General features: G+C 41.1%; 1 protein-coding gene across 7 annotated transcripts in view; it reads left to right on the top strand.

The window, feature by feature from the left end:
* Positions 1-24090, top strand: part of HECTD4 (HECT domain E3 ubiquitin protein ligase 4) — a 179161-nt gene that overhangs the window by 119253 nt on the left and 35818 nt on the right. For all 7 annotated transcript variants that reach the window (XM_058531453.1, XM_058531450.1, XM_058531452.1 and 4 more), the window contains exons 42-54: positions 639-803; positions 1197-1366; positions 2327-2442; positions 9848-9951; positions 11997-12158; positions 12274-12422; positions 12686-12765; positions 14779-14942; positions 15604-15841; positions 16652-16788; positions 17260-17386; positions 21552-21689; positions 23254-23390. In XM_058531453.1, coding sequence (XP_058387436.1) covers positions 639-803; positions 1197-1366; positions 2327-2442; positions 9848-9951; positions 11997-12158; positions 12274-12422; positions 12686-12765; positions 14779-14942; positions 15604-15841; positions 16652-16788; positions 17260-17386; positions 21552-21689; positions 23254-23390 — 1887 coding nt within the window. The remainder of the gene's footprint in view (positions 1-638; positions 804-1196; positions 1367-2326; positions 2443-9847; positions 9952-11996; positions 12159-12273; positions 12423-12685; positions 12766-14778; positions 14943-15603; positions 15842-16651; positions 16789-17259; positions 17387-21551; positions 21690-23253; positions 23391-24090) is intronic.

The raw sequence follows: 24090 nt of genomic DNA, 5'->3' as shown, positions 1-24090 counted from the left end.
TCCCTCAGAGAAAGACAAAGTGAAACACCGTATGATTTCACTCATATGTGGAAGATAAACGAACACATGGATAAGGAGAACAGATTAGTGGTTACTAGAGAGGGAGGGGGTTGGGGAGGGTGAAAGGGGCACATATGTATGGTGATGGATCAAAACTAGACTATTGGTGGTGAGCAGGATGCAGTCTATACAGAAACTGATATATAATAATGTACACCTGAGATGACACAATGTTATAAACCAATATGACCTCAATAAAAAAAATCCCTGTTCCTTCAAGCTAAATAAGGACTCTGAGAAACTCATTAATTCTAATCCACACTGTGTGGCAGATTATTCACATATTAGTACAATACTGTATAATGTTAACTACAATACTTATGTCCTACGGTGTGATTAATATTGCCAATGTTTTAGAATTGAAAGTTTGAGATTATATCATATTGTGATCACCTTGACGTAAGATTTTAGGACCTATTATTTTAACTCATGTTCAGGGCTTGGTATCTGTGTTATAATAAACTATTACTGTAATGCCAATAATGACAGCTGTAAATTTACTCTTCCCACTTGTCGCATCAGATAGTTGCTTACGCCATCAGAGCTGGTAGCCAGTGCTAATCCATCTGTGTCTCTAGGTTTTAGGTAGAGGAATATCAGGAAGCATCGGAGTAGTGGCTTCTATCAATGAACAGGAAGGTATAGCTACAGTCAGATTCCCACCCATAGACTGTAAAAAGACTTCGCAAGCATCAGACACATTGACTATTCCATTGTCTAGACTTTGTGTTCCAAGATCAGAGGTAAGGTGATTTTTAAATGTATCAAAATGTCACTGCAAATGGTAATTGTACTGTAATGAATAATATACACATGCACAGTAAGAAGTACAAATACTTAGTTATCTTAAATTTTACTAGTGTTGTGTATTTATATATTGAGCATAATTATTTAATAGTAACATTTGTGTGAAACTTTTCACCTAAATGACAACATTCGTTTCTTTGGTTTGGAATATTCCACAGTGTATTGTATTTTTAATTGCTTTGGTCTAGTTTGTAATTTTCTGTATGGTGATTTTATTTTTCTGACTGAAAATTTGAGAATTAACTCCAGATAATGATAACACCCTTATTTCTTATAAACTAACTACTTGAATTTAACTTTTTGCCACGCCCCCCCCCCACCGCCATCAGGCATTGCCTCTTCATAAACTGTCCATTACTGAGAAGGTAGTACAGGCAGTCCAGTCCATGTTGCTTCCTCAGGAGGGAAGTCTCTCTATTCATACCTCACTTCCTGCAACAGGAGATGGGTCAGCTCCTGTGATGGCAGTCGTTCGGCTCCTGGCTGAAATAAGAACAAGGTGAGCATCCTCCGAAGATCCCTTAGCGTACTCAGGTGGTGCAGGCCACAGAGGCAGGGGTCCTTGGTGGGCCCCTCCACTCCGGGCTTAGTGGATCCACAGAGTGAAGTTCATGCCAAGCTGAGTAACAGAAACCATTCTCTTGTGCTGTGTTTACTACAATTTTTGTTGCATTCCCCAATTTTTGCAATTTTTAGTGCATTCTCCAATTTCTGCACTTTGAAATAAAGTTTAGCTATTCTCCTAAGAAAATAAATGAACAGTCAAAATAAATGAACAATCAAAATGTGATCTATGGAATGCATACTGATTTGCTTTGGTAAAAGAACTTTATTTTATCACAGGAATTCCTCTGCCACTTGGCCTTTTCTAAATGGTTCAGGCCGCATTAATACATATCTGTTTCATCACTTTCCAAGCTAATGATGGGAAAACTAGGGCATGCTTGCAAGTGTTGGTGTTGGAAAGAAAAGCAGTCCTTTCCTGCAAATGCATTTATTTACCATTAAACAACAGTAACAAGTTTCTCTTTTGACAATGGGACTTCTCAGAAAGTTCTAATAGTATTTTGAATCAAGTGAGAGAGATCAGCGTACAGATTTTCCAAGCATTTGGAGCCCTTTTCTTCCCAGAACACTAATACTGCCCATGGAGCACAGTTTAGGAAAAGTTTTTAAGAGACAATGCTGATTTCTCACCTGGCACTTTGCATCTCTGTTTAGTGGAGATGGCAGCCATTTTTCCCTTTTCTGATTGTCTGTGTAGTGTCAGCAGTTACTCTGGGAAAAGAGAAGTTATTTATATGTTTGCAATCCAGCTCAGAAAAAAAGCAAGAGGAATGGGGAATTTGAACCTTGTTGTAAATTAGGGGACAAAATTGATTGAAATGTTTTTCACAGTTGACTTTTTAGAGAATGAACATTGATGACTTTGAAATATTGTAAATCTTTTAACATTAAGAGCATGCCTGGTCATGGCCCAGCTTTTAGAAGACAGCTTATTTTGTGAAGAATTCATACAACAGTGTCCAGCAGCTGTTGAAGTTCTTAACCTGGTAGCCCAGGAATGCAGTGCTGGTAAGTACCTGTTCCTTTCCTTACTACCCGATTTTATTGGGTTTCGTCGGCACATTTACAGTTTGATGATGGAATGTAAACAGTTTTCATACGCACTCGTGTCAAACAGCTGAGCTCTACAGACAAAACTTATCACAACTCACTTTCATCCCAGATCTAGAAATATAATAAAAAGCTTTCAAGTATATAATATACCACGCAGGAAATCAGCATTTTTCAGTTTAACTTGAGGACTGTGTCAGAGGGTTTTCTTTTCTCCATTCATATTAGTTCATTGCCTTTACTTCCCTGTTAGAACTATTTGTGAGCTGTCCTTAGGACTGCAGATACTTTCTGGCTATTGTCATTGGCTGCATTTGGATTCAGAGTCGAGAGTTTGCACTAGTGTCCATCCGTGTGTGTGTGTGTTTATGGAAAAGTTTAAACAAATACAAAAATAGGGACGCTGGTATATTGAACCCTCATGTTTCCATCATCCAGCTTCAACAGTTGTTAACTCAAACTCATAGCCAATCCTGTTTCATCTGTGCTGTATCCTCCTGGATTATTTTTAAGCAAATTTTTAGACAATATTTTATCCATAAATATTTTCATATGTATCTCTAAAAAAAGTGAAGACTCTTAAAAAAAATAACCACAATACCATTACCACATCTAAAAAATTAACTGGAATTCTTTTTTTTTTTTTTTTTTTTTTTGTGAGGAAGATCAGCCCTGAGCTAACATCCATGCTAATCCTCCTCTTTTTTGCTGAGGAAGACCGGCTCTGAGCTAACATCTATTGCCAATCCTCCTCCTTTTTTTTTCCCCCAAAGCCCCAGTAGATAGTTGTATGTCATAGTTGCACATCCTTCTAGTTGCTGCATGTGGGATGCAGCCCCAGCATGGCCAGAGAAGCAGTGCGCCGGTGCGCGTCCAGGATCCGAACCCGGGCCGCCAGCAGCGGAGCGAGCACACTTAACTGCTAAGCCACGGGGCGGGCCCAAACTGGAATTCTTTAATATTATTAACTATCTAGTCAGTGTTCAACTTTCTAATTTTCTCGTAAAGTCATAATTGTTTTTACATTTGTTTATTTGAAACAGTATCCAAATAAAGTTTATACATTGTAATTCATTGCTATGTCTTTTAAATTTCTTTTAAAATATAGATTCCCCTCAGTGTTTTTTTTCCCCTTGCAATTTCTTTATTGAAGAGTTTCACACAGTCTGGATTTTGCTGATTGTATGCCCGTGGTATCATTTAATGTGTCCTTTTGTCCTCATGTTTCCTGTAAGTTGATAGTTGGCCTGGATGTTTTTAAGTGAAAATTTATGCTTAGTCCCCAAGGATATAATTGGACCCTATATGAAATTGTTCACAGATTAGCATTCTTCCAATGCTCTAGTACTAGCATTTTCATAAACTATATGGAAGAAATGAATATCTTTAACTTTCATAATGGTTTTAGTTTTATCCTTTTTTTTTGCTTATTTTTATTTGTATTCTTTACTATTTTTCATGTCGTTTGCTTTTTCAGTAACTGTCTAATCTCATTTTTATCCTTTTTCACATGGTAGTGATTTCTGTTGCTTTGTTTTTGCTTTTTAGTTTGTCTTTGTTCTTATCTGTTTTACTTATCAGATCTCCTTCCTCTAATAAGGGTAGTGCTGTGGAGCCAGTAGCTGTTAATACACATCAAAGAGACCCCAAGAACAGAGAAAAAAGGAAAAAAGGAGTTGCTAGGCTTCTCGGGTGAAATTCCTCGTGACTCCATTTTTGCCCGTAATTTAGTTTTGTCTTGTGGTCGGTCCTTAGTTCCCTGCTTCTCCTTTTTAGTATTCTTGGCTTAGGCTGCATTCTAAGACGCATTTGGCTGATTTTAGCAAGTATATAACTTGCTGAATTAATCACTTGCTTTTCTTTAGGACTCTTTCTGGGTATCTTCTTTTATACATTTTATAGAGAAAAGGGGTCTTATTCTGTGAAATTAACTTGGGTACTTAATGTGTAAGCTACGAATTGTAATAATTTAGAGCAGTGGTCTCAAATGGCTTTACTAACTCACCTAACCCATTTTTCCTAGTGGAAAAGAACTCTGTGTTAATAAAGAGTTGGACAGAAATATGTGGGAAGTGCTTATTAATTGCTACAAAAGTAAGACTGTGAGCTTATACATATTGATTTATATTCTAAAATAGTGTCCTATGTCAAGTTCAACAGCCCTTAATAATTCACTTATTAGGTTACCAGAAAGAGCTCTGAGGTTTAAAGTAAATATTAAAATTTGCTGACTCCTCAGTCATCTACCTGTAACAAACAAACGAAAAAAAACCCCTGCATCTGGGTTACTTTGCAACAACAGTGGATTCTTATAGCCAACAAGGGAGTCATAGACTATGCTTAGAAGAAATGGTGTTTAATAAATGAGATTCGAGGTGGTGGATAGAGGAGAAAGAGTTCTTTGGTTTTTATTTTTTAATGTATTAAGATTTTTTATTTCATATGTGAAAACGTCATGAAATTTACAGGCATTAATATATTGATTCTCTAAAATGAAAAAAAAAATTTCAATGAATTCCTTCTATTATTTTACTTCATCTGGGATGAATTAAGTGGCATACTTGGCCATCATAACGTTAATTCACTCATATCTAAATTTCGTAGCTTCTCTAATCCAAGGAAAAGAGTACCTTATTCCATTTGGTCTAGGAAGATAAGCACTACAGAGCTTTTTCCCATCAAGAAATATGCCTGAGAAGTTAACTGGATCCCTTGGTTGAAATAGCATAGGAAGCAGATTGTGAAACTGAGGAAAAGGCGTGTAGACACCAAAAGAGTTCTCCACTTTACTTTACACTCTTACAGAAGCCAGAATCTCCCAGGTTCAGCTGTTTCCTCTTCTTCCTACTTCCTAAATGTACACATTCCCCGAGCCAGAGGCTCTCAGACTTCAAAAGTTCATAAGAGTCCCTGGGAAGCAAATTAAAAATGCTTTCCAAGCTCCACCCAAAAGTCAGAATCGAAAGTTGAGGGTGGGCCCGGAAAGTTGTGACGCAAGTGGCCCTCAGACCTCAAGAAACTGCTCAGAGTTTTGCCCTGACCCCGCTTCTCTGCCTGTCTGCCCTCCCCTGTGCCTTCTTGGCTTCTGCTGTGGGCAGTCCTCCCCTTGAGATCCAGGCCTGGCGGCTATTTCTCTTAGAACCCCCCTCCCCCGCCAGGCTCATGAATATACCACATTTAAAACTATAGTCATTTTTCACTCTGGAATAAGCTCTCCTTTCTAGCTTCCCTGTTTTAGATAATACTCAGACTTTTTTGACACTCAAATACTGAGTCAAATATGATACCCCCTCCCTGTCCTTCCACATCCAGCCAGTTGCCATATCTGATTCTTCCTTTGAAATGCTCCTGAAATTTGTCCCTCTCCTGCTCTTTTCCACTACCAACTCCTTAAGTCAGGTGCTTTTTATCTCGTGTTTAGACATCTGCATTATTCTCTGAACTTTTCCTTCTTGCGTCTTGTCATCGCAGTTACCTTCCTGAAGCTACGACTTGAGTGGCTGATTGTTGGGAGTGTGGAGCTTTCACTGAGAGGCTGGCTTTCCTAAGCGTAGCTACTACTGTGAAGTTGTCATTTACAGATTGGAATGAGTTTACAGCCAATTCTGGCGGTTACTTCTTCTTATGGCCAAAGTACAATCAATCTTTTCTTTCTTTCTTTCTTTTTCTTTTTGGTTAGGAAGATTGGCCCTGTGCGAATCTTCCTCTGTTTTGTATGTGGGACGCCACCACAGCATGGCTTGATGAGCGGTGTGTAGGTCTGCACCCAGGATCCAAACCTGCGAACCCCGGGCCGCCAAAGTGGAGCGTGAGAACTTAACCACTATGCCACCAGACCAGCCCCCAGTCTTTTCTTTCTTGAGTTAAAAGTATAGGAGCTTTTTATGCTCACACTAGATACTATAAAATCTCCTCTTACATTAAGCCTCCCTCGAGACAAATATGCCTCAACTCTGCCAAATTGCACCCCCGCTCCCCCCTAAGAATTGCTTTTCCCTTACTATTTGGATTGATTCCACCTGTCTGCAGTGAAGTATCTCCATGACACTTGTTACTGGTTGATTATAAGGATATCGTTGCAGATATTATTCATCGTATCTCAGAATAACTAATCATTTAAACAAAAATAATTACAAAGTGTTTACTAAAAATAGCTGGGCTCTTTATGACTAGTTAGTTTACGTTTATGTAATGGGCTCCATGAATCCTGAAACTGAATAGTTTCCCTCTTTGATTTGTCTATTGCGAAGCACAGATCTGGACTTGTGCCCCCCAGGTGTAAATAAAGGACACTGGACACACAGCTCATGGCCTGGCCTCCCTCTTGCCTCCACTTTGACTCTCTGTTAAATTTCCTCATCTTTCCTGTCACCTTCTCATCCCTATCATTGGCTTGTATTAGGTGTCTAGGTGTCTATAGTTATGGTCTAAGTCAATAAGTCTTTCTTGGTACTGTCCAAAATAAACTCTCTGCTTTACTTTTATTGGACTACATTTATTCTTCCTAAGATATCTTTTTCTTTTAAATTGAGGTATTATTCACATACCATATAATTTACCATTTTAAAGTGTACAACTCAGGGCCGACCCCGTGGCTTAGTGGTTAAGTGTGCTTGCTCTGCTGCTGGTGGCCTGGGCTCGGATCCCAGGCGCGCACCAACGTACCGCTTCTCCGGCCGTGCTGAGGCCGCGTCCCACATACAGCAACTAGAGGGATGTGCAGCTATGACATACAACAATCTACTGGGGCTTTGGGGGGAAAACAAATAAATAAATAAAATCTTTAAAAAATAATAATAATAAAGTGTACAACTCAGTGGGTTTTAAGATATTCACAGAGTTGTGCAGCCATCACCACCAGCTAATTCCAGAATCTTTCTCCCTCCCCCAAAAAAGAAAAACTCTGTGTCTATTAAGCATTCACTCCCCATTATCCCCCTCCCTCCAGCTCCTCAGCCACCAATCTACTTTCTGTCTATGGATTTGCCTGTTCTGGACGTTTCATATAAATGTAATCATACAGTATGTGGCCTTTTGTGTCTGGTTTCTTTCACTTAGCATCATGTTTTCAAGGTTCATCCATGTGGTAGCATGAATCAGTAGTTCATTACTTTTTATGACTGAATACCATTCCGTTGTATGGATGGACCACATTTTGTTTAGTGATCAATTTATAAATATTTGTGTTGTTTCTACTTTTTGGCTATTATGAATAATGCTGCTGTAAACATTCATTTACAGGTTTTTATATGGACATAACGTTTTCAGTTCTGTTGGGTATATATAGGAGGGAATAACTGGGTCTTATGGTAATTCTATGTTTAACTTTTGAGGAACTGCTTCCTTTTTTGAGGAACTGTTTTCCAAAGTGGCTGCACCATTTTACATTCCTGTGAGCAATGTGTGAGGGCCCCAGTTACCCCACACCCTAACCAACACGGGTATTGTCCGTCTTTTTTTTTTTTTAATTTTATTTATTTATTTTTCCCCCAAAGCCCCAGTAGATAGTTGTATGTCATAGCTGCACATCCTTCTAGTTGCTGTATGTGGGATGCGGCATCAGCATGGCAGGAGAAGCGGTGCGTCGGTGCGCGCCCGGGATCCGAACCCTGGGTCGCCAGTAGCGGAGCGCGCGCACTTAACCGCTAAGCCACGGGGCCGGCCCTTGTCCGTCTTTTTGATTATAGCTCTTCCAGTAGGTGTGAAGTGGTATCTCACTGTGGCTTTGATTTGCATTTTCCTAATGACTAATAATGTTGAGCACCTTTCATGTACTTACTAGCCATTTGTATATCTTCTTTGGAGAAATGTCTATCCAAATCCCTTACCCGTTTTTAATTGGGTTATTTGTCTTTTTATTGTTGAGTTATAATAGTTCTTTATATATTCTAGATATACTAGCCCCTGATCAGATATGATTTGTAAACATTTTTTCCCATTCTGTGGATTGTCTTTTCACTTTCTCAAAAGTGTCCTTTGTTTTTTTTTTTTCTCCCCCCGAAGCCCCAGTAGATAGTTGTATGTCATAGTTGCACATCCTTCTAGTTGCTGTATGTGGGACACGGCCTCAGCACGGCCAGAGAAGCGGTGCGTCAGTGCGTGCCTGGGATCTGAACCCCAGGCCGCCAGCAGCAGAGCACGCGCGCACTTAACTGCTAAGCCACGGGGCCAGCCCCTCAAAAGTGTCCTTTGAAACACAAAAGTTTTTCATGTTGATAAAATCCAATTTATCTAATCTTCTTTCATTGCTTGTGCTTTTGGTGTCACATCTAAGAAACCATTGCCTAATCTAAAGTCATGAAGACTTACACCTTTATTTTCTTCTAAGAGCTTTATAGTTTTAGCTATAGCTTTTTTTAGGTTTTATATCTATTTTGAACTAATTTTTGTGTGTCATGTGTGGTACTCCTGAGACATCTGACTCGACTATTCTCATAGTGCCAAGCCACCCAGAATTCCCTTCCATCTCTGCTTATAGAAATCCTGTCTTTTCTTAGATCTGATTTAATGCTGTTGCCATTAGACCTTTCTGGATCCTGGAATGAAGTCATCACTTACTCATCTGTGCCTGTGTCTGTGCCTTATATCACATAATAACATACTAGAGCCTTGTACTGTGTTCTATGTTGTATATGTGTATGCATGTACACATCTTTTATCTCTCCTCCCAGCTCATATATCTTAGTATTCCCCAACATCTAGTGCTGTGCCTTGCTCATAGCAGATGTTCAATAGGTATTAGACTTTTAAAAAATCAATTTAGAGGGGCCAGCCTGGTGGCGCAAGCGGTTAAGTGTGAGCGCTCCGCTGCGGCGACCCGGGGTTCACTGGTTCGGATCCTGGGCACGCACAGACGCATGGCTTGGCAAGCCATGCTGTGACGGTGTCCCATATAAAGTGGAGGAAGAAGGGCACGGATGTTAGCACAGGGCCAGTCTTCCTCAGCAAAAAAGGAAGAAGATTGGCAGATGTTAGCACAGGGCTGATCTTCCTCACAAAAAAAAAAAATCAATTTAGATGGTAAGAATAATAGCCTTCATTTATTAGATGATAATAATAGCTTTCATTTATTGAGTGTTTGCCCTGTGCCAGGGGCTTGGCTAAAGACTCTACTTGTGTCATTCATCTCATCTTCACAACCACCCTGTGAGGTGCAGGTACTATTGTTACCCCCATATTGGAAGTGAGGTGGTAAATACTGGGTAATGGAGCCAAATTCTGAATTCAGGCAGCCCCACTCCAGAGCCCAGAGCTTGACCGCCTTGCTGTGCTGCTGAGCTACATGTAGTAGCTCACTCCAAAAGAGTTGGAGCCCTCTTGGGAGTTGTAGGACTTTTTATGCATTCAGTGTATCCCCTTCCAGGAGAGCGACTAGCAGTTGTGGAGGTGCAGTGTGAACGGCTGAGGATGCTCTACCGGGACTGCGCTCGGCCCCCACCACCTCCACTGCAGGCCGACCGGAGACAGGTGAGCCCTCTGCAGCGCACCACACCTCCTGCCCGTCTGCAGCATGCAACACTAGAGAATGCCGAGCGACACATTAATAACATTCAGATTGAGCATTGGCAAAGCCATTTGGAGGTGTGCGCTCTGCAGTGACATGCTGTCGTCTTTGAATGTCAAAGCACATTGATTGGACATTCTGAATATTGAAAGCTTACAGCAGAGGAGCAGAACTCATTAATTTGTAAATAATTTCTATGTTATCAATAACAGAAAAAGAAACTTTTTCAGAATTTTAGATCTATAGCCTATCTCACAATAATAAGTATATATAGAGAGAGAATAAGAGAGTGATTAAAAAGGAAAAGTGGCAAAATGTTAAAAATTGGTACATCTGTGAATGTTCTTAGCAGCACTATTCATAATAGCCGAAAAGTGGAAACAACCTAAATGTCCATCAACTGAGGAATGACTGCATAAAATGGGGTATATCCATGTAATGGAATATTATTCAGCCTTAAAAAGTAATGAAGTAAAGGGCTGGCCCCGTGGCCTAGTGTTTGGTGCACTCTGCTTTGGTGGCCCAGGTTTGGTTCCCGGGCGTGGACCTACCCCACTCATTAGCAGCCATGCTGTGGTAGCAACCCAAATACAAAATAGAGGAAGATTGGCACAGATGTTAGCTCAGGGCGAATCTTCCTCAGCAAAAAAAAAAACGTAATGAAGTAGTAATACATGCTACAATATGGATAAACCTTGAAATTATGCTAAATGAAAGAAGCCAGTCACAAAAGACCACGTATGTATGATTCCACTTATGTGAAATGTCCGGAACAGGCAAATCCATAGAGACAGAAAGCAGATTGGTGTTACCAGGCGCTGAGGGAGAGAGGGATGGGGATTGACTACTAATGGGTAGGACAAAATGTTCTAAAATTAGATTGGGGTGATGGTTGCACAACTCTGTGAATATACTAAAAACCATTGAATACTGCACTTTAAATGGATGACTTGTATATTATGTGAATTATATTTCAAAGAAAAATCAGTGCATCTAGGTAAGAGTATACAAAAATTGCTGTATTCTTGCCATTTTTCTGTAGGTTTGAAATTGTTTCAAAATAAAAAGTTAAAAATATGTAAAAGAAAAAATGTCACCTGAAATCTCAACGTCTCCAGTTACCATTGTCAACATATTCATATGATGTATTACCTATATTTTCTTTTAACAAAAATGGATTTCAGCTCTCCATACTGTTTTGTTACCTAGCTTTTACCCCTCCATAGGTGCTGAGTACTTTTCTGTGTCAGCCAATGGAAACTTCATAGTGCAGCATGTACTGTGCCTCAGTTTGCCAACTCAGGCTTTTCTTGTTGCACGTCTTCATGGTCTCCAGTTCTTACCCTGACAGTGATCCAGACATCCTTAGAGCTAATTTTTACATGTGTCTGTCAATTCTTTCTTTAGATTTTTTTATTTTGATCTAATTTTATGATTAGATTTATTAAAACTTATGAAAGTGAAAAAAATGAGGCAATGCACCTGAAAAAATAAAAAGGAAGTGTAACCATATTACTCTTTCTTAGCTTTGAGCTGAATATTAAGTCATAGCAATGTAAATTCTGATTACTGATTAAACTAAAATCTTTTCTGTAACTACCCTGGGAGTTTGAGGGGGTGGGGGACTGTATATGTATATATTTGTAAAGAGGAATAGATATGTGGGAATTTTCAAACCTCGTTTGTCATAATAGAGGATAAATGATGTCTTAAAGGGATATTAAAAATAGCATTATAAGCACAGAAGGAAAAATATAGAGGTGAGTATCAGAATTAACAATTAAAAGAGTTAGAGTCATTGTTTCTACAGAGCAGGACTTGGCATAGGAAAAGAGACTGCCTTTTTTTAAATAAAAGTTTCCTTTGGGGAAAAATATGCTTTTTTAAAAAAAAATGTATATATATACCTATATTATAATACCATTAGATAAAAATTATTTTTCTTCTTTGAGAGTAAAGGAATTTGCGTTTGCAATTCTATTGAATGAGGGTTTTTTTCCCATTGTAGCCCAAAGAGATTACTTGGAGCCCCTCCAGAGTGTTTCCGCCTGTACGAGCCTGCATGTTCTCATCACACCTTACTTCTGTCACCTTCCTGGCTGACCCCAGCGCTGGGGGCGGTCTGCCCCGGGGCACATTTATCTATGCCACCTCACCACTGCCAGTTCAGGTGAGAAATCACATGACACACTGTCTGTTGCCTCTTTACTTCAAACTTGAAAGAAAAAGCAAGCTTAAGGGCCCAAGTTGAGCCCTCTGATTGCCCACTTCTGGTGTTTCTTCAGGCCCCATCTTTTTACTGGGAAATTGAAATTGTTTCCTATGGAGATACTGATGACGACACTGGACCAATAGTTTCCTTTGGCTTTGCTACAGAAGCAGAGAAACGAGATGGGGCTTGGACTAATCCAGTGGGCACTTGTCTTTTCCATAAGTAAGTGGCTACTATCGCTGTTATTTTAAAAAAAAATGTAGTGGGTGTGAATGTTTTAATACTAAAGTAATATCTTTATAATCTCTACCCCCCAAAATGTATAAAATACCAGTTGGAAATATATTCATGTTTAGGGAAAGAGAACAGCTCTTAGGATTTTTCTTCTAATTACTCCCATGCTACTGAAACCCCTCCGCCTCTTCACTACTTCATTGCCTCTGGCCGATGAGCCTTGTCTTTGACGTCCCTTGGTTTTTTCATAGCAACGGCCGAGCTGTGCACTACAATGGCTCCAGTTTATTACAGTGGAAGAGTGTTCGCTTGGACGTGACTCTCTCTCCTGGTGAGTGCAGTGGGAGCTTTTTTTACCCTGTGTATTTCTGTTGTTCCCAGGTGTTGTTTTAAGAGGTTAAAATTAAATAAACTTAGCACTGGAAATGAGCAATTTGTCTTTTAGTGAAAACCAAGTACTTGTCATTGCTGTCCCCTAGTTTACACCACACCTCATTTTGTGAGGCCATTATCAATTAGAGCCTCCATTTGATAAGTTAGGAGTCACATTTACTTGAATTCCTCCATCATTAGAAAAATCTGAGATTTTGCTTCTCTCTGAAGTTTGGTCTTTCATCAGCTTTTCGCTGATGAGCAGATAAATTGCTTCGAAAAAGGAGAACTCTACCACTAGCCATGAGGCACTCACGAAATGCATTGTCGCTAGGTACATGCTGTGGACTGTGCTCTCGGTAGCCTAAACATCTGGTCCAGCTTCAACAAAATTCTTTCTAGATGTTTCAGTCGCGTAGATAGTCAATTCAATTGAAACAAAAAAAAAAAAGCCTCCTTCTTTTTCCTCCCCGTTCTGTAGTCTTCATATAAGTAACTCGATATGTATAGTGGATGAATTGGGATCAGTCCTACCTGCTCCAGCAGTAGCAACAAAATAAAGGCATTGTCCTCTTGACATTAGAAGCGGCCAAACACATTGGCTACTTATTTTCAGACAGTACATCTTAACATCATCTCTGATAAAACTGAAATTGTTGCATGTAATAGATGATCCGGGATGCTTAGATGGGGCACACTAAGTCACTCCATTTAATAGATAATCCCTTATAACTGTCTGGGGGTAATTTTACCATCACTATTCTCTATAGGGAACTGCTTATTAAATTGCACTTTTCCAGCAAGCATAGTGTTTTCAGTTGTGGTCAAGTTGTGACTTGGAAATAATGTCCTGGCAAAGTTATTTCTCTCTTACTTTATGGAGCAGAATTTGGACATCTCAGCTGAGTACTTGCTTAAGTGCTTTAAGCACAAAGCGGGGTGGGGGAGGGCAGAGGAACCATAGTCAGGGTTTTTATTTGTTTATTGCTGTCATTTGTTGTTTTGTTTGATCCCCCTTTGGTTTTTCAAAAACTTTTGGACTGGACCTCAGGTACACATGCTCCCCTCTTCTTAATGTGTCTGTGTGGGAATTGGGAACTCACTTTTTAAAACAACAGAATCTCAACCTCTGTACCAACACTTCCGGTGTCCATTCATCAGCAGATACTCGTTGAACCATGACAAGTCCGCAGCCACTGGGAAGCCCATGCTAGTGGTATCTATAACATATGAGACTCTGAGATCAAGAATCACAGAGCTTCATGCACTTATTGGGGAGTTTACAACAATAGATATATGCTAGCAGCTTGCCTGAGCAGCCCATGTAAGAGCGCTGATGTACTGGACATGTTCCTCTTGGTCTCTGCGTTCTCTCTCAGTATCTAGTCGCCTCATCAGAAAGCAGCTTGGCTTATATTATCTTAGCTTCTTACAAAAATGCCTTAAATATGTATAAGATTTAATGGTGTACCTTTAGTTTACATTGTGGGTTGAGTTTTAAATTATATTTTTAAGACCACTTCTAAATCTTCCACATACTTACTGAGAAAATACTACCTTTTTACCTTTATGCCATAAGTAATCCTCCATGTGTCAAAAGAGAGAAACTTATATTTCTCTATTTAAAAAATCATACCCAGGCTTTTCCCTTTTTGTCTTGGCTGCCAGGAAAATAAAGGCTAAATTTAATGTGTAATTGTGGTAACTAACTTAACTCAGACACTAGGCGTTTTTCTTCTTCTAAGTAGTTTCTGAGTTCTGTTTTTAAAATTATTGATTTCTATTGTGTTACGTTATATTTACTTAAATACAACAAGTTACTTTATGACTTTGTCAGATGTAACTGGTGGCATAAATACATAAAAACAAAGATAGCCAATTGCAACCCTGTGACACTGGTTGCAATTTGGAAGTTTATTTAATAGTCAATAAGAGGGAAAAGAAAGTGTTTCCTTCCTGTTCTCTGCCCTAGGTGATGTGGCAGGAATTGGCTGGGAGAGAACCGAGGGAACTCCGCCTCCTCCAGGGCAGCCAGCCAAGGGCCGCGTGTACTTCACATACTGTGGGCAGCGCCTCTCTCCGTATCTCGAAGACGTCTCTGGTGGGATGTGGCCTGTGGTTCACATTCAGAAAAAGGCAGGTTATCTTGTTGGGAAGGAAAACAAATTCTCCTTAGTAATTTGGATGATGCTCACCCACATTGGGAGGGGCGGTCTACTTTACTGAGTCCACCGACTCAAATGCTAAGCTCATCCAGAAGCACTCTCACAGACACACCCAGAAATATATTTAATCTGGCACCCCATAGCCAGTCAAGCTGACACATGAAATTAACCATCACAGTATGATTGAAAATCATAGACGTTATGGAAGCAACTACTAAGCAAATCTGATCATGTCTCCATTACCCTGAAGAAGTGGTGTTTGAGCCAGGTCTAGAATATAACTGGTCTTTACTAGGAAAATCGGAGGAAAGAATGTTCCAGGTGAGGGATAGCATATGCAGTGGCCTCAGGTAGAAAGGAACAGGGTTGGAAACAAGAAGGGTCACTGTGTGTGAGCAGCACAGAGCATGAGAGTGGGAGGTGAGCGGCGGGTGGGCAGGGCTGGCTCATGCAGAGCTCCGTGCAGCCTGTGCTACAGGTACACCAGCCCCTCTGCCTGGTTTCACATGCTGCCCCATAGCTGGGGCCGTTCTTCTGGTTTGATGTTTAGTTAAGTTCACCTCAGGGTGTTAAAAATAAATAAGTAAATAAACCGAAGTCCTTTCAGATCCTTTATTTGGTCTCCTTCCCAGAACACGAAGACTCGAGCTAACTTTGGCTCCCGCCCGTTTGCCTATGCCGAAGGGCAGGCCCACCGCAACGCCGCCGACCTGTGCACTGACCTGGCAGAAGAGATCAGCGCTAACTTTGAGGCGCTGCCCTTTGCCATGGCATCTGACAGTGACAATGATGCTGGCACCAGTATTGCGTCAGACCCGGGCACTCATGGACCACCATGCCGGATTGCTGCTGTGGCCACTGCTCAACAACGTAAGCTACCTCCTCCCAGGGCCCCACTGCTTCCTGGGAATGCGAATGCTGTTGTTTTCAGAAATCCCTTTAAACTTGGGCACGCTCGAGCGCCCATTGGGAATGGGGTAACAGGCCTGATGAAAGAAAATGGGGAGCAGGAGGAAGCATGGCAGACTGAGAAATGCATTCCCCGCATACAGGAAGCCTGCCGCTACTCAGTGCCAGTGGAATTTTGCCACAAGGAAATGCATGCCTGAAAGACTGCCTACCTTTTATAAGACAGCTGAAAACCCCAGAATTTTTTATGAAATCTCCTAATTTTAAAATGTTAATCATTTTTTAAGTTTTAGCTTTAAAATTGAGCTCATCACAGAGTGATAAAATGCTAATTGTGGAATCCAGGTAGTGGATATATTGATGTACACTAAAAAGCTTTCCTGATTATTTGAACAATTTCATAATCAAATTGAATTTTTTTTTTTTTTAATAAAACTGAGCTTCCTGAACTAGAGTTATCTGCAGGCCACGTTCAGCCCTTGGGATCCTGGTTTGCAACATTTGTTTTAAGAGTCTGTTTAATTCTTTCTCATGATGAAGAACTTTCCAAATTCTTCTCTGAGTTGAAGGAATTACACCCATAAAAACTGTAGAATTCAGAGTAATTATAGATGATTAGTTATTCCTTGGCTCTGAGCCTTAAAATCCCTCCAAGTACTAGGAGTCTCTCTATCATGCAAATTAAGAGAGTCTGATTTGTCAAGAGTGAGAATTGCATGATTTTTCGGCCTACTCTTGCTTCGAATTCACTGTCATTGTGCTTTGTTACAGAATATGACAGTGACACTTCCTGTCATTACAAAGTAGAGCTCAGCTATGAGAATTTCATCACCTCCGGCCCAGACCCCCACCCACCTCCCATTGCAGATGATGAAAGTGATGACGATGATGATGACGACATCCCACAGGTAAGAGACCCGCAGCGTCCACTTAGCTCCCTGGTGACCAGCACAAACCATGAGGAATGATTTTGGTCTGAGTGTGCAAGGCTGGAGTTGTTTCCACTTTCAGTTATGTCACTGTGCTTGAACAGTGACTCTGGAGTGTTCATTTTCTAACCCACACATCAATAGCAATATCTGTTGGGCTCTTTTGCTCGGTACTGAGCAGAGTGTTGGAGAAATGAAGAACTTTGATAGTAATTCAGCAGTAAAGTTGGGGATCATGTTAAGTGCTTATATGGCTTTAGAGGGAAAGGAAGAGTTTGCCCCAGCTCAGCTGTTGCCTCCCCTGGCATCTGAGGGTATATTAAGTTGGTGGTCCACATGGTGTGTTTCTACTACTGGTGTTCGCATGGGGTGAGAGCTGTAAGTTTGGGAAGGACTCATGCCTGAGTAAGGAGTTGTTTCTCTGTTCATAAGTCTGCCTTCTCCTTCCAGGAGGACCACTATGCCCTGCTGGTGAAAGCATGGGAGACCAAGGTTTTTCCTACTATCCGAAGACGGTTCCGCAATGAAGCAGAGCGGAAATCGGGCCTGGACCAGATAAAGGGCGCTTTACAGCTAGGTCGGGTGCTTTATGTTTTCCTAAGGAGCTCCCATCATGACCTGAAGAGATTTGTTTAGATGAAACACAGGGTGTAAATCAGGAAAGAGGGGCTCATCTAAGGTTGGGCCAGACCTAACAGTGTCTTCCTCCTGTGCCTGTATTGAACTCCTCGGTCTTTTGCTTTCATTGCCAGACTTTTCTTTGCATGTTAGTTTAACTCAGAGTTTTGAGTTGATGGGCTGCTGAAATGAAGCTGGAATGGTTATACTGGGAAGTTGGATGGCCTGGTGGTTAAATCATTGGGGCTCTGTAGTCACAGCTGTGCTGTCTACAGTTGTGTGACCTTGGGAAAGTTACTTAACCTTTTTGGGCTTTCCTCACCTTTAAAATGGAATCAGTAATGGTAACCACCTCGTGGATATGAGAAATAAATGAGTTAATATAGATAAAGCTGCTAAGAACAGTGCCCAGCACATAGTAAGCATTCATTTAATATAGTTCTAAATGTCACAGTGATAATGATGGTGAGATTTTTCTCCCACTGGCCACGGTTTCTTCAGCAAAGAATAATGCAACGTTTGACCCCAGACAGTGGATTGTTAGTGAGTCTTAAGTGCAAATAGCTTATTTCTGTTTTAAGGCTTTCCCTTATCTTATGAAATACCGGCTTGTTTGAGACACAGAAATGCCTGTTCTCAACATTGTGGCAGTCAGAGATGGTATAAGAAGTTTAGTTTTTGTCCCTGTGTCAGCAGTCTTTCTCCTCTTTTAACTTTTGTTGTGACTGACACTAGGACCAAATAAAGAGAAAAGCTGCCAAAAGACCTTTATTTCTTGGCCAACTTATATGCTGAGTCCCAGATATACAGTGATGGATGAGTAATTCCTTGTTCTCATATTGGTGCCAGGACTAATCTATATATCTATATATCTATATCTATATCTATATATATATATACATACATACATACATACATATATGTGGCGTTTTTTAACTTTATTTTTTTAATTTCATGCTTTCTATCCCCAAAACTAAGACCTGTAAGAGTGGAATGATCTCATTTATACTTAACCTTTGGGAGTATCCACACATCCTATGACATGATGTGATTGCTTCCTGCTCCTATCAGAGCCCTGTTTCAGCTGCTGACCCAAATTCCAGGGCAGATAATTAATATTCTTCTCTTCTCTTCTCTCTTAAGAGTTTCAGGCAGAGGGAGCAACATGAGGAAGATCTTCGGGTGGGAATGAGCGTGGGTGTTGGGGGAACAGCAGTAAGGCAAAGCCAGTGTAGCTGAAGAGGAGAGGGTGAGGAGCAGCAGGAAATGAGTGAGAGGGAGCGGGGAGAAGCATCGGGCTCAGCAAGCGCTGTGGATTTTATTCTTTGTAAGATGGGAAGCCTTTGGGAGGTTTTAAGCAAAGGGGCAACATAATCTGATATAGTAGATCCTAGAGATAAAAAGATAAGTTGTTCCTCTCCATTTAATTTCAACATCTGAAAGAAAATGCCCTTTTTGTGTTACATCAGACTGCAGAACTGATCTTGTTTTCAGACAGCTTTCACTTAATAAAGGTAGTGTCAGATTCATTACTGCTGGCCTTGAAGTGGCAGTCAACGCACTGGTTTGCAGAGTTAGCAGGGCTCTGTTTCATTTGCTTTTATTCAGTCATCCGATTTCATACAGTCAGCAAGTACCTCCCAGGTGTCAGGCCTGTGCTAGGGAATAAGGAATCTTCTGTGAACAAGACAGAATGGTCCCTGCTCTCAGAGTTTCCCTCCTAGCGGGACATAGATAATGAAACAGCAAACTGCACTGTGCTGAGGGCTGTGCCGCATGTGGGTCCAGAGGCCACAGTGTGTGTAACCAGGGTAGCCCAATCTAACGTGGCTTCTCTAACAATGTGGTTTAAGCTGACACTGGGCTGACTTGGTAAGAGCAGGGGTAAGTTTAGAAATATGAAGCACTTTGTGATCAGGGAGACTGATGCTGCTTACTGCTTTGGGAGAGAGTAAGAAAGGGGGAAGAAACTTTACAGTATAGAGATGGAAAGCTTTTGTACGTGATCTTTAGTTGCCATGCCTTTATTTTTACCTAGGTTCTGCTTAAATTAGGATTTCTTTCTTTTCTTTTACCCTTTGGTCCCAGAGCCATCCTGAATGTCTGTGGCCAAGTGTGCCTTCTCCTCCTCTGCTCCCAGTTCAGAGGAAGAAAAGTGTAGACAGCACATGGAAAATTTGATTATCCAAAGGTGGCCTGTGGACCAGAGCTGGACCGATGACTCTTGGCCTCGTAACTCACCTGGAAGTGCCTACGGCCCCTGACACACATCTTGCCAAGGCATTCTCTTGGGATCCATCCCTGTGGCCATGGCCAGTCATGTGAACTGTATTAATTTAGACATAAAACATTTACCTTTCAAATACAATCTCTTTCAATATAGTGGTGGCAAAGGCTCAAAGGAGGATAGGGAGATGATTCATGGTGCCCGAGGGACCACCTCCTGTGGGGGTAGATCAGCCTCCTGTGGTTGGGTCCCCCAAGGAAGGTTAATGAAACTATCCCTATGCTGTGGGTGGTTTAATTTGGCATTTTCCCTGTGTTCCCGGATTCCTACTTAGTAGACAGCAGAGTATTTTTTTTTTCTCCTCCTCACTATTCCTTTGGAAAATGTTGTAAGGATTATTTTTCCATAATCTTCTTTCTTTTTTTTTTTTTAAATTTTCTTTTTTTTTTTTTCCTTTTTGTTTTTTTTTTTTTTTGTGAGGAGATCAGCCCTGTGCTAACATCCGCCAATCCTCCTCTTTTTTTTTTTTTTGCTGAGGAAGACGGCCCTGGGCTAACATCTGTGCCCATCTTCCTCCACTTTATATGGGACGCCGCCACAGCATGGCTTGCCGAGCAGTGCGTCGGTGCGCGCCCGGGATCCGAACCAGCGAACCCCGGGCCACCGCAGCGGAGCGCGCGCACCTAACCGCTTGCGCCACCGGGCTGGCCCCATAATCTTCTTTTTTTGTGTGTGAGGAAGATCGGCCCTGAGCTAACATCTGCCAATCCTCCTCTTTTTTTGCTGAGGAAGACTGGCCCTGGGCTAACATCCGTGCCCATCTTCCTCCACTTTACATGGGACACCGCCACAGCATGGCTTGCCAAGCAGTGCGTCAGTGCACGCCCGGGATCCGAACCAGCGAACCCCGGGCCGCTGCAGCGGAGCGCACGCATTTAACTGCTTGCGCCGCCAGGCTGGCCCCTTCCATAATCTTCTAATATCCGGCCACATTTCTTGTTTATTCTGACACTTCTTTCTCTAAGCATCCTTCTCTAATTGCACCCCCCTTCTAAACTGTGCTCAGAAAATTGCTGTGCCTTTTCATTACAGCAAGGCCGGCAAATAAAGGAATGGCAGATAAATGTGGTAGAGATAAGCCTTGTTGAAAAGCAGATGCTGTCAGCACCCGTTTTTTTACCCACAACTCCCTGAGCAATGTGGGATCTCAGGCGGCGGCAGCCACTGGGGCTGTGGTGCCTCACCTCTCTGCATTCCCCACAAGGCTCTTTCCTTCAAGGCTTTGGACATTTATTTATCTGGTTTATTAATTAATAGTGGCCGTTGCTATGGAACATGATGTGTTCTCCTTCTTGGAAGGAAGAACAGAGCAATTTTCAGTACAGGATAGAAGAAGTTGATGTACATCTCCATCGCTCTTAAATAAGGAACATGTAAAAATAAAACACAGTACAAAAAACATATAAACTAAGAAAGGGACGTTACCATCACTTTCTTCTTACTCTCCATTTGTTCTATAGTTTGTTCTTTTGACTTGGCTAAAATGAAGTGACTACATAACAATGTACTGTCACTTTTAACCATTCTGTGTTTATGAATACTTTCACTATTTCCATTTTTTAGTTATATTTCCCAGCAGTGCTGCAAGGAGTGTTCTTGTTACATACTCCTGCTTGTGTTTCTGTGGGAGAGAGTTGAGAGATTCCTACATGTAGGGCATTGAGTACTTTAAACTTGGTAGACACTGCATAATGACCTTCCCCAAAAGGCTATATACTCCCACAAACGGTGTTTGAAAGATTCCCCTATCTCTTCATTCTAGATATTAGCCCATGTCGTGGTTGATGTGAAGATTGTGTACTCTTTGGGTAGTTAGCGGTGCTGTTATATTTTTCAGGCATGGTGGATATTGCCCGACAGACGGTTGAATTCCTCTACGAGGAGAACGGTGGCATCCCAAGAGACCTTTATCTTCCCACCATTGAAGACATTAAAGACGAAGCAAACAAGTTCACAATTGATAAAGTTCGAAAAGGTTTTGCTTTCCCTCTTACTTCATTTGTGAAACTTGCTATGAAATGAGAAATTGAGTTTTCCCAAGCATGAGTTTGAGCCAAGCAGCTACTGGCTCTCCTAGGGTGACTCTCCCTACTCTGAGTGATGTGCCTCTTCCAGGATCTCCCGTGTGAGGCCCTAAAGCTGCCTGGTGGGGGTACAAGTAGACCCTTGTCTGGCCTCTGGTGGCCTCCTGCACATTCCCGTAACTCACTAGCGTGAGCAGGGTGACACAAGACACTAGTACGGACAGAGAAGTGGGACATGAGTGGAGGATTCCAGATAGGCCTCTCAGGCTTAGTCCTGGCTGCTGAGCCAGTAAACCATATGTGGTTGTACTGTGCTTTTTAGAATTTTAATAGAATGTGTTTATTCTTTTGACTAAAAATCTATCGCATATTTTGAGGAAATGAAAATACAGAAAAGCACGAAAAAGAATTTAAAACCATTCATTATTAGACCTTCACAACGATATCAGAATATCATGGGCAGGGGCAGGAATACATATTCACTTTTTTTTTTTTTGAGATATAATTCACATACCATAACATTCACCCTTTTAAAGTATACAATTCAGCAGTTTTTAATATGTTTACAAAGTTGTGCAACCATCAACCATTGCCTGTAATTCCAGAACATTTTCACCTCTCAAAAAGAAATTTTGTACCCTCACCACTCCCCATTTCTCCCTTTGTTTAGCCCCTGGCTACTGTTAATCTACTTTCTGTCTATAGATTTGTCTGTTCTGGACATTTCATATAAATGGGGTAATAGAACATGTGGTTCTTTTGTGTCTGGCCTCTTTCCTGTAGCATAATTTTTCAAGAGTCATCCGTGTTGTAGCACATGTTGGTACTTCGTTCCTTTTTATAGCAAAATAATATTCCATTGTATGGATAATACCCCATTTTGTTTATCCATTTATCAATTGATGGGCACTTGGGTTGTTTCTGCCTTTTGACTATTATGAATAATGCTGCTATGAACATTTGTGTACAAGTGTTTGTGTGGACATGTGTTTTCATTTCTGTGTTTCTCTTGGGTATATATGTAAGAGTGGAATTGCTGAGTCATATGGTAACTTTGTTTAACTTTTTGAAGAACTGCCAGATTGTTTTTCAAAGCGATTGCACCATTTTACATTCCTGCCAGCAGAGTATGAGGGTTCCAATTTTTCCACATCCTTACCAACACTTACTATTGTCTGTCTTTTTGATTATAGCCGTCCTAGTGGGTGTGAAGTGGTATCTCATCGTGCCTTCGACTTGCATTTCCCTGATGACTAACGATGTTGAACATCTTTTCATGTGTATCTTTTCATTTCTCTTTGGAGAAATGTTTATTCAAATCCTTTGTCCATTTTTCGGTTGGCTTATTTGTCTTTTTATTGTTGAATTGTGAGAGTTCTTACAACATTTTGTTGTGTTATGTTCCAGACTGAGCTGTGTTCCTTTTTGGTTTAACTAAACTGAGGGTATTGTTAAATGCTGTAGAGCTAGTTTGGTACTTGCTCCTGAAACAACTTCTCCCTCTATCCTCCTCAGGTCTCACAGTAGTAACCCGCTCTCCAGACAGCAATAACGTAGCCAGCAGTACTGTTGGAACCGCTCTGCCAAAATTTGCCATCCGAGGGATGCTGAAAACCTTTGGGCTTCATGGAGTCGTCTTAGATGTTGATTCAGTAAGTGAATAGCCTTTTATATGCACTGAGACTTTCATGCCCAGACTCCAGGCATCTTAAAAAGTGATTATACAGCTGGATTACTCTTTAAATTAGGGATGAAGAAACCAAACTAAGTGCCGTCATGCCAAATGACTTGCCTGAGATTTTCTCATGGGCCCAGAGCAGGGCTATGATAGATAGAAGCTCTTAACTCTCAGTGCTGTCAGCCCCTTCAGACCACGCTGCCCCTGCCATTATTTTCTGTCAGCCATGTTCAAACTGTCCCTATGTTGTATCTACCCAAGTTCCAAGGAAAAATTCTCTCGTCCTTGATGAGTGGATGATCTATCATTGTCATTATTGTCATACAGACTCTGATCAAAGAAATAGTTTTGTGATTTTGATCACATTATCTCACTGGTTCTCTCAGCCTCAGTTTCCCTGTATGTAAAATGATTGTATTCAACTGGATGAGCAGTTTTCTTCTTCATTTTGCAGAGGCCTCTCATGGGGCTCAGCACAGATTTGGGGCGGGGCGGGGGAGGAGGAACAGAAGAGAGTGAGTGAGGGCAAAGCTGAGGCTTTCTTTTGAAAACAGGGTCCTATTTGAAAGCCGTGACTTCATGATCCTAAGGGTGCATGCACGTGCTTGTATTTAAGAAGTTTCCCATACAGGAAAAATGGGTGCAATAACATGCAGCTCAAGCCTAGGAGTCTC

This window comes from Diceros bicornis, chromosome 35 (genome assembly GCF_020826845.1).
Source record: "Diceros bicornis minor isolate mBicDic1 chromosome 35, mDicBic1.mat.cur, whole genome shotgun sequence".
NCBI classification, from domain to species: Eukaryota; Metazoa; Chordata; class Mammalia; order Perissodactyla; family Rhinocerotidae; genus Diceros; species Diceros bicornis.
This window is presented reverse-complemented; position numbering and strand designations above follow the sequence as displayed.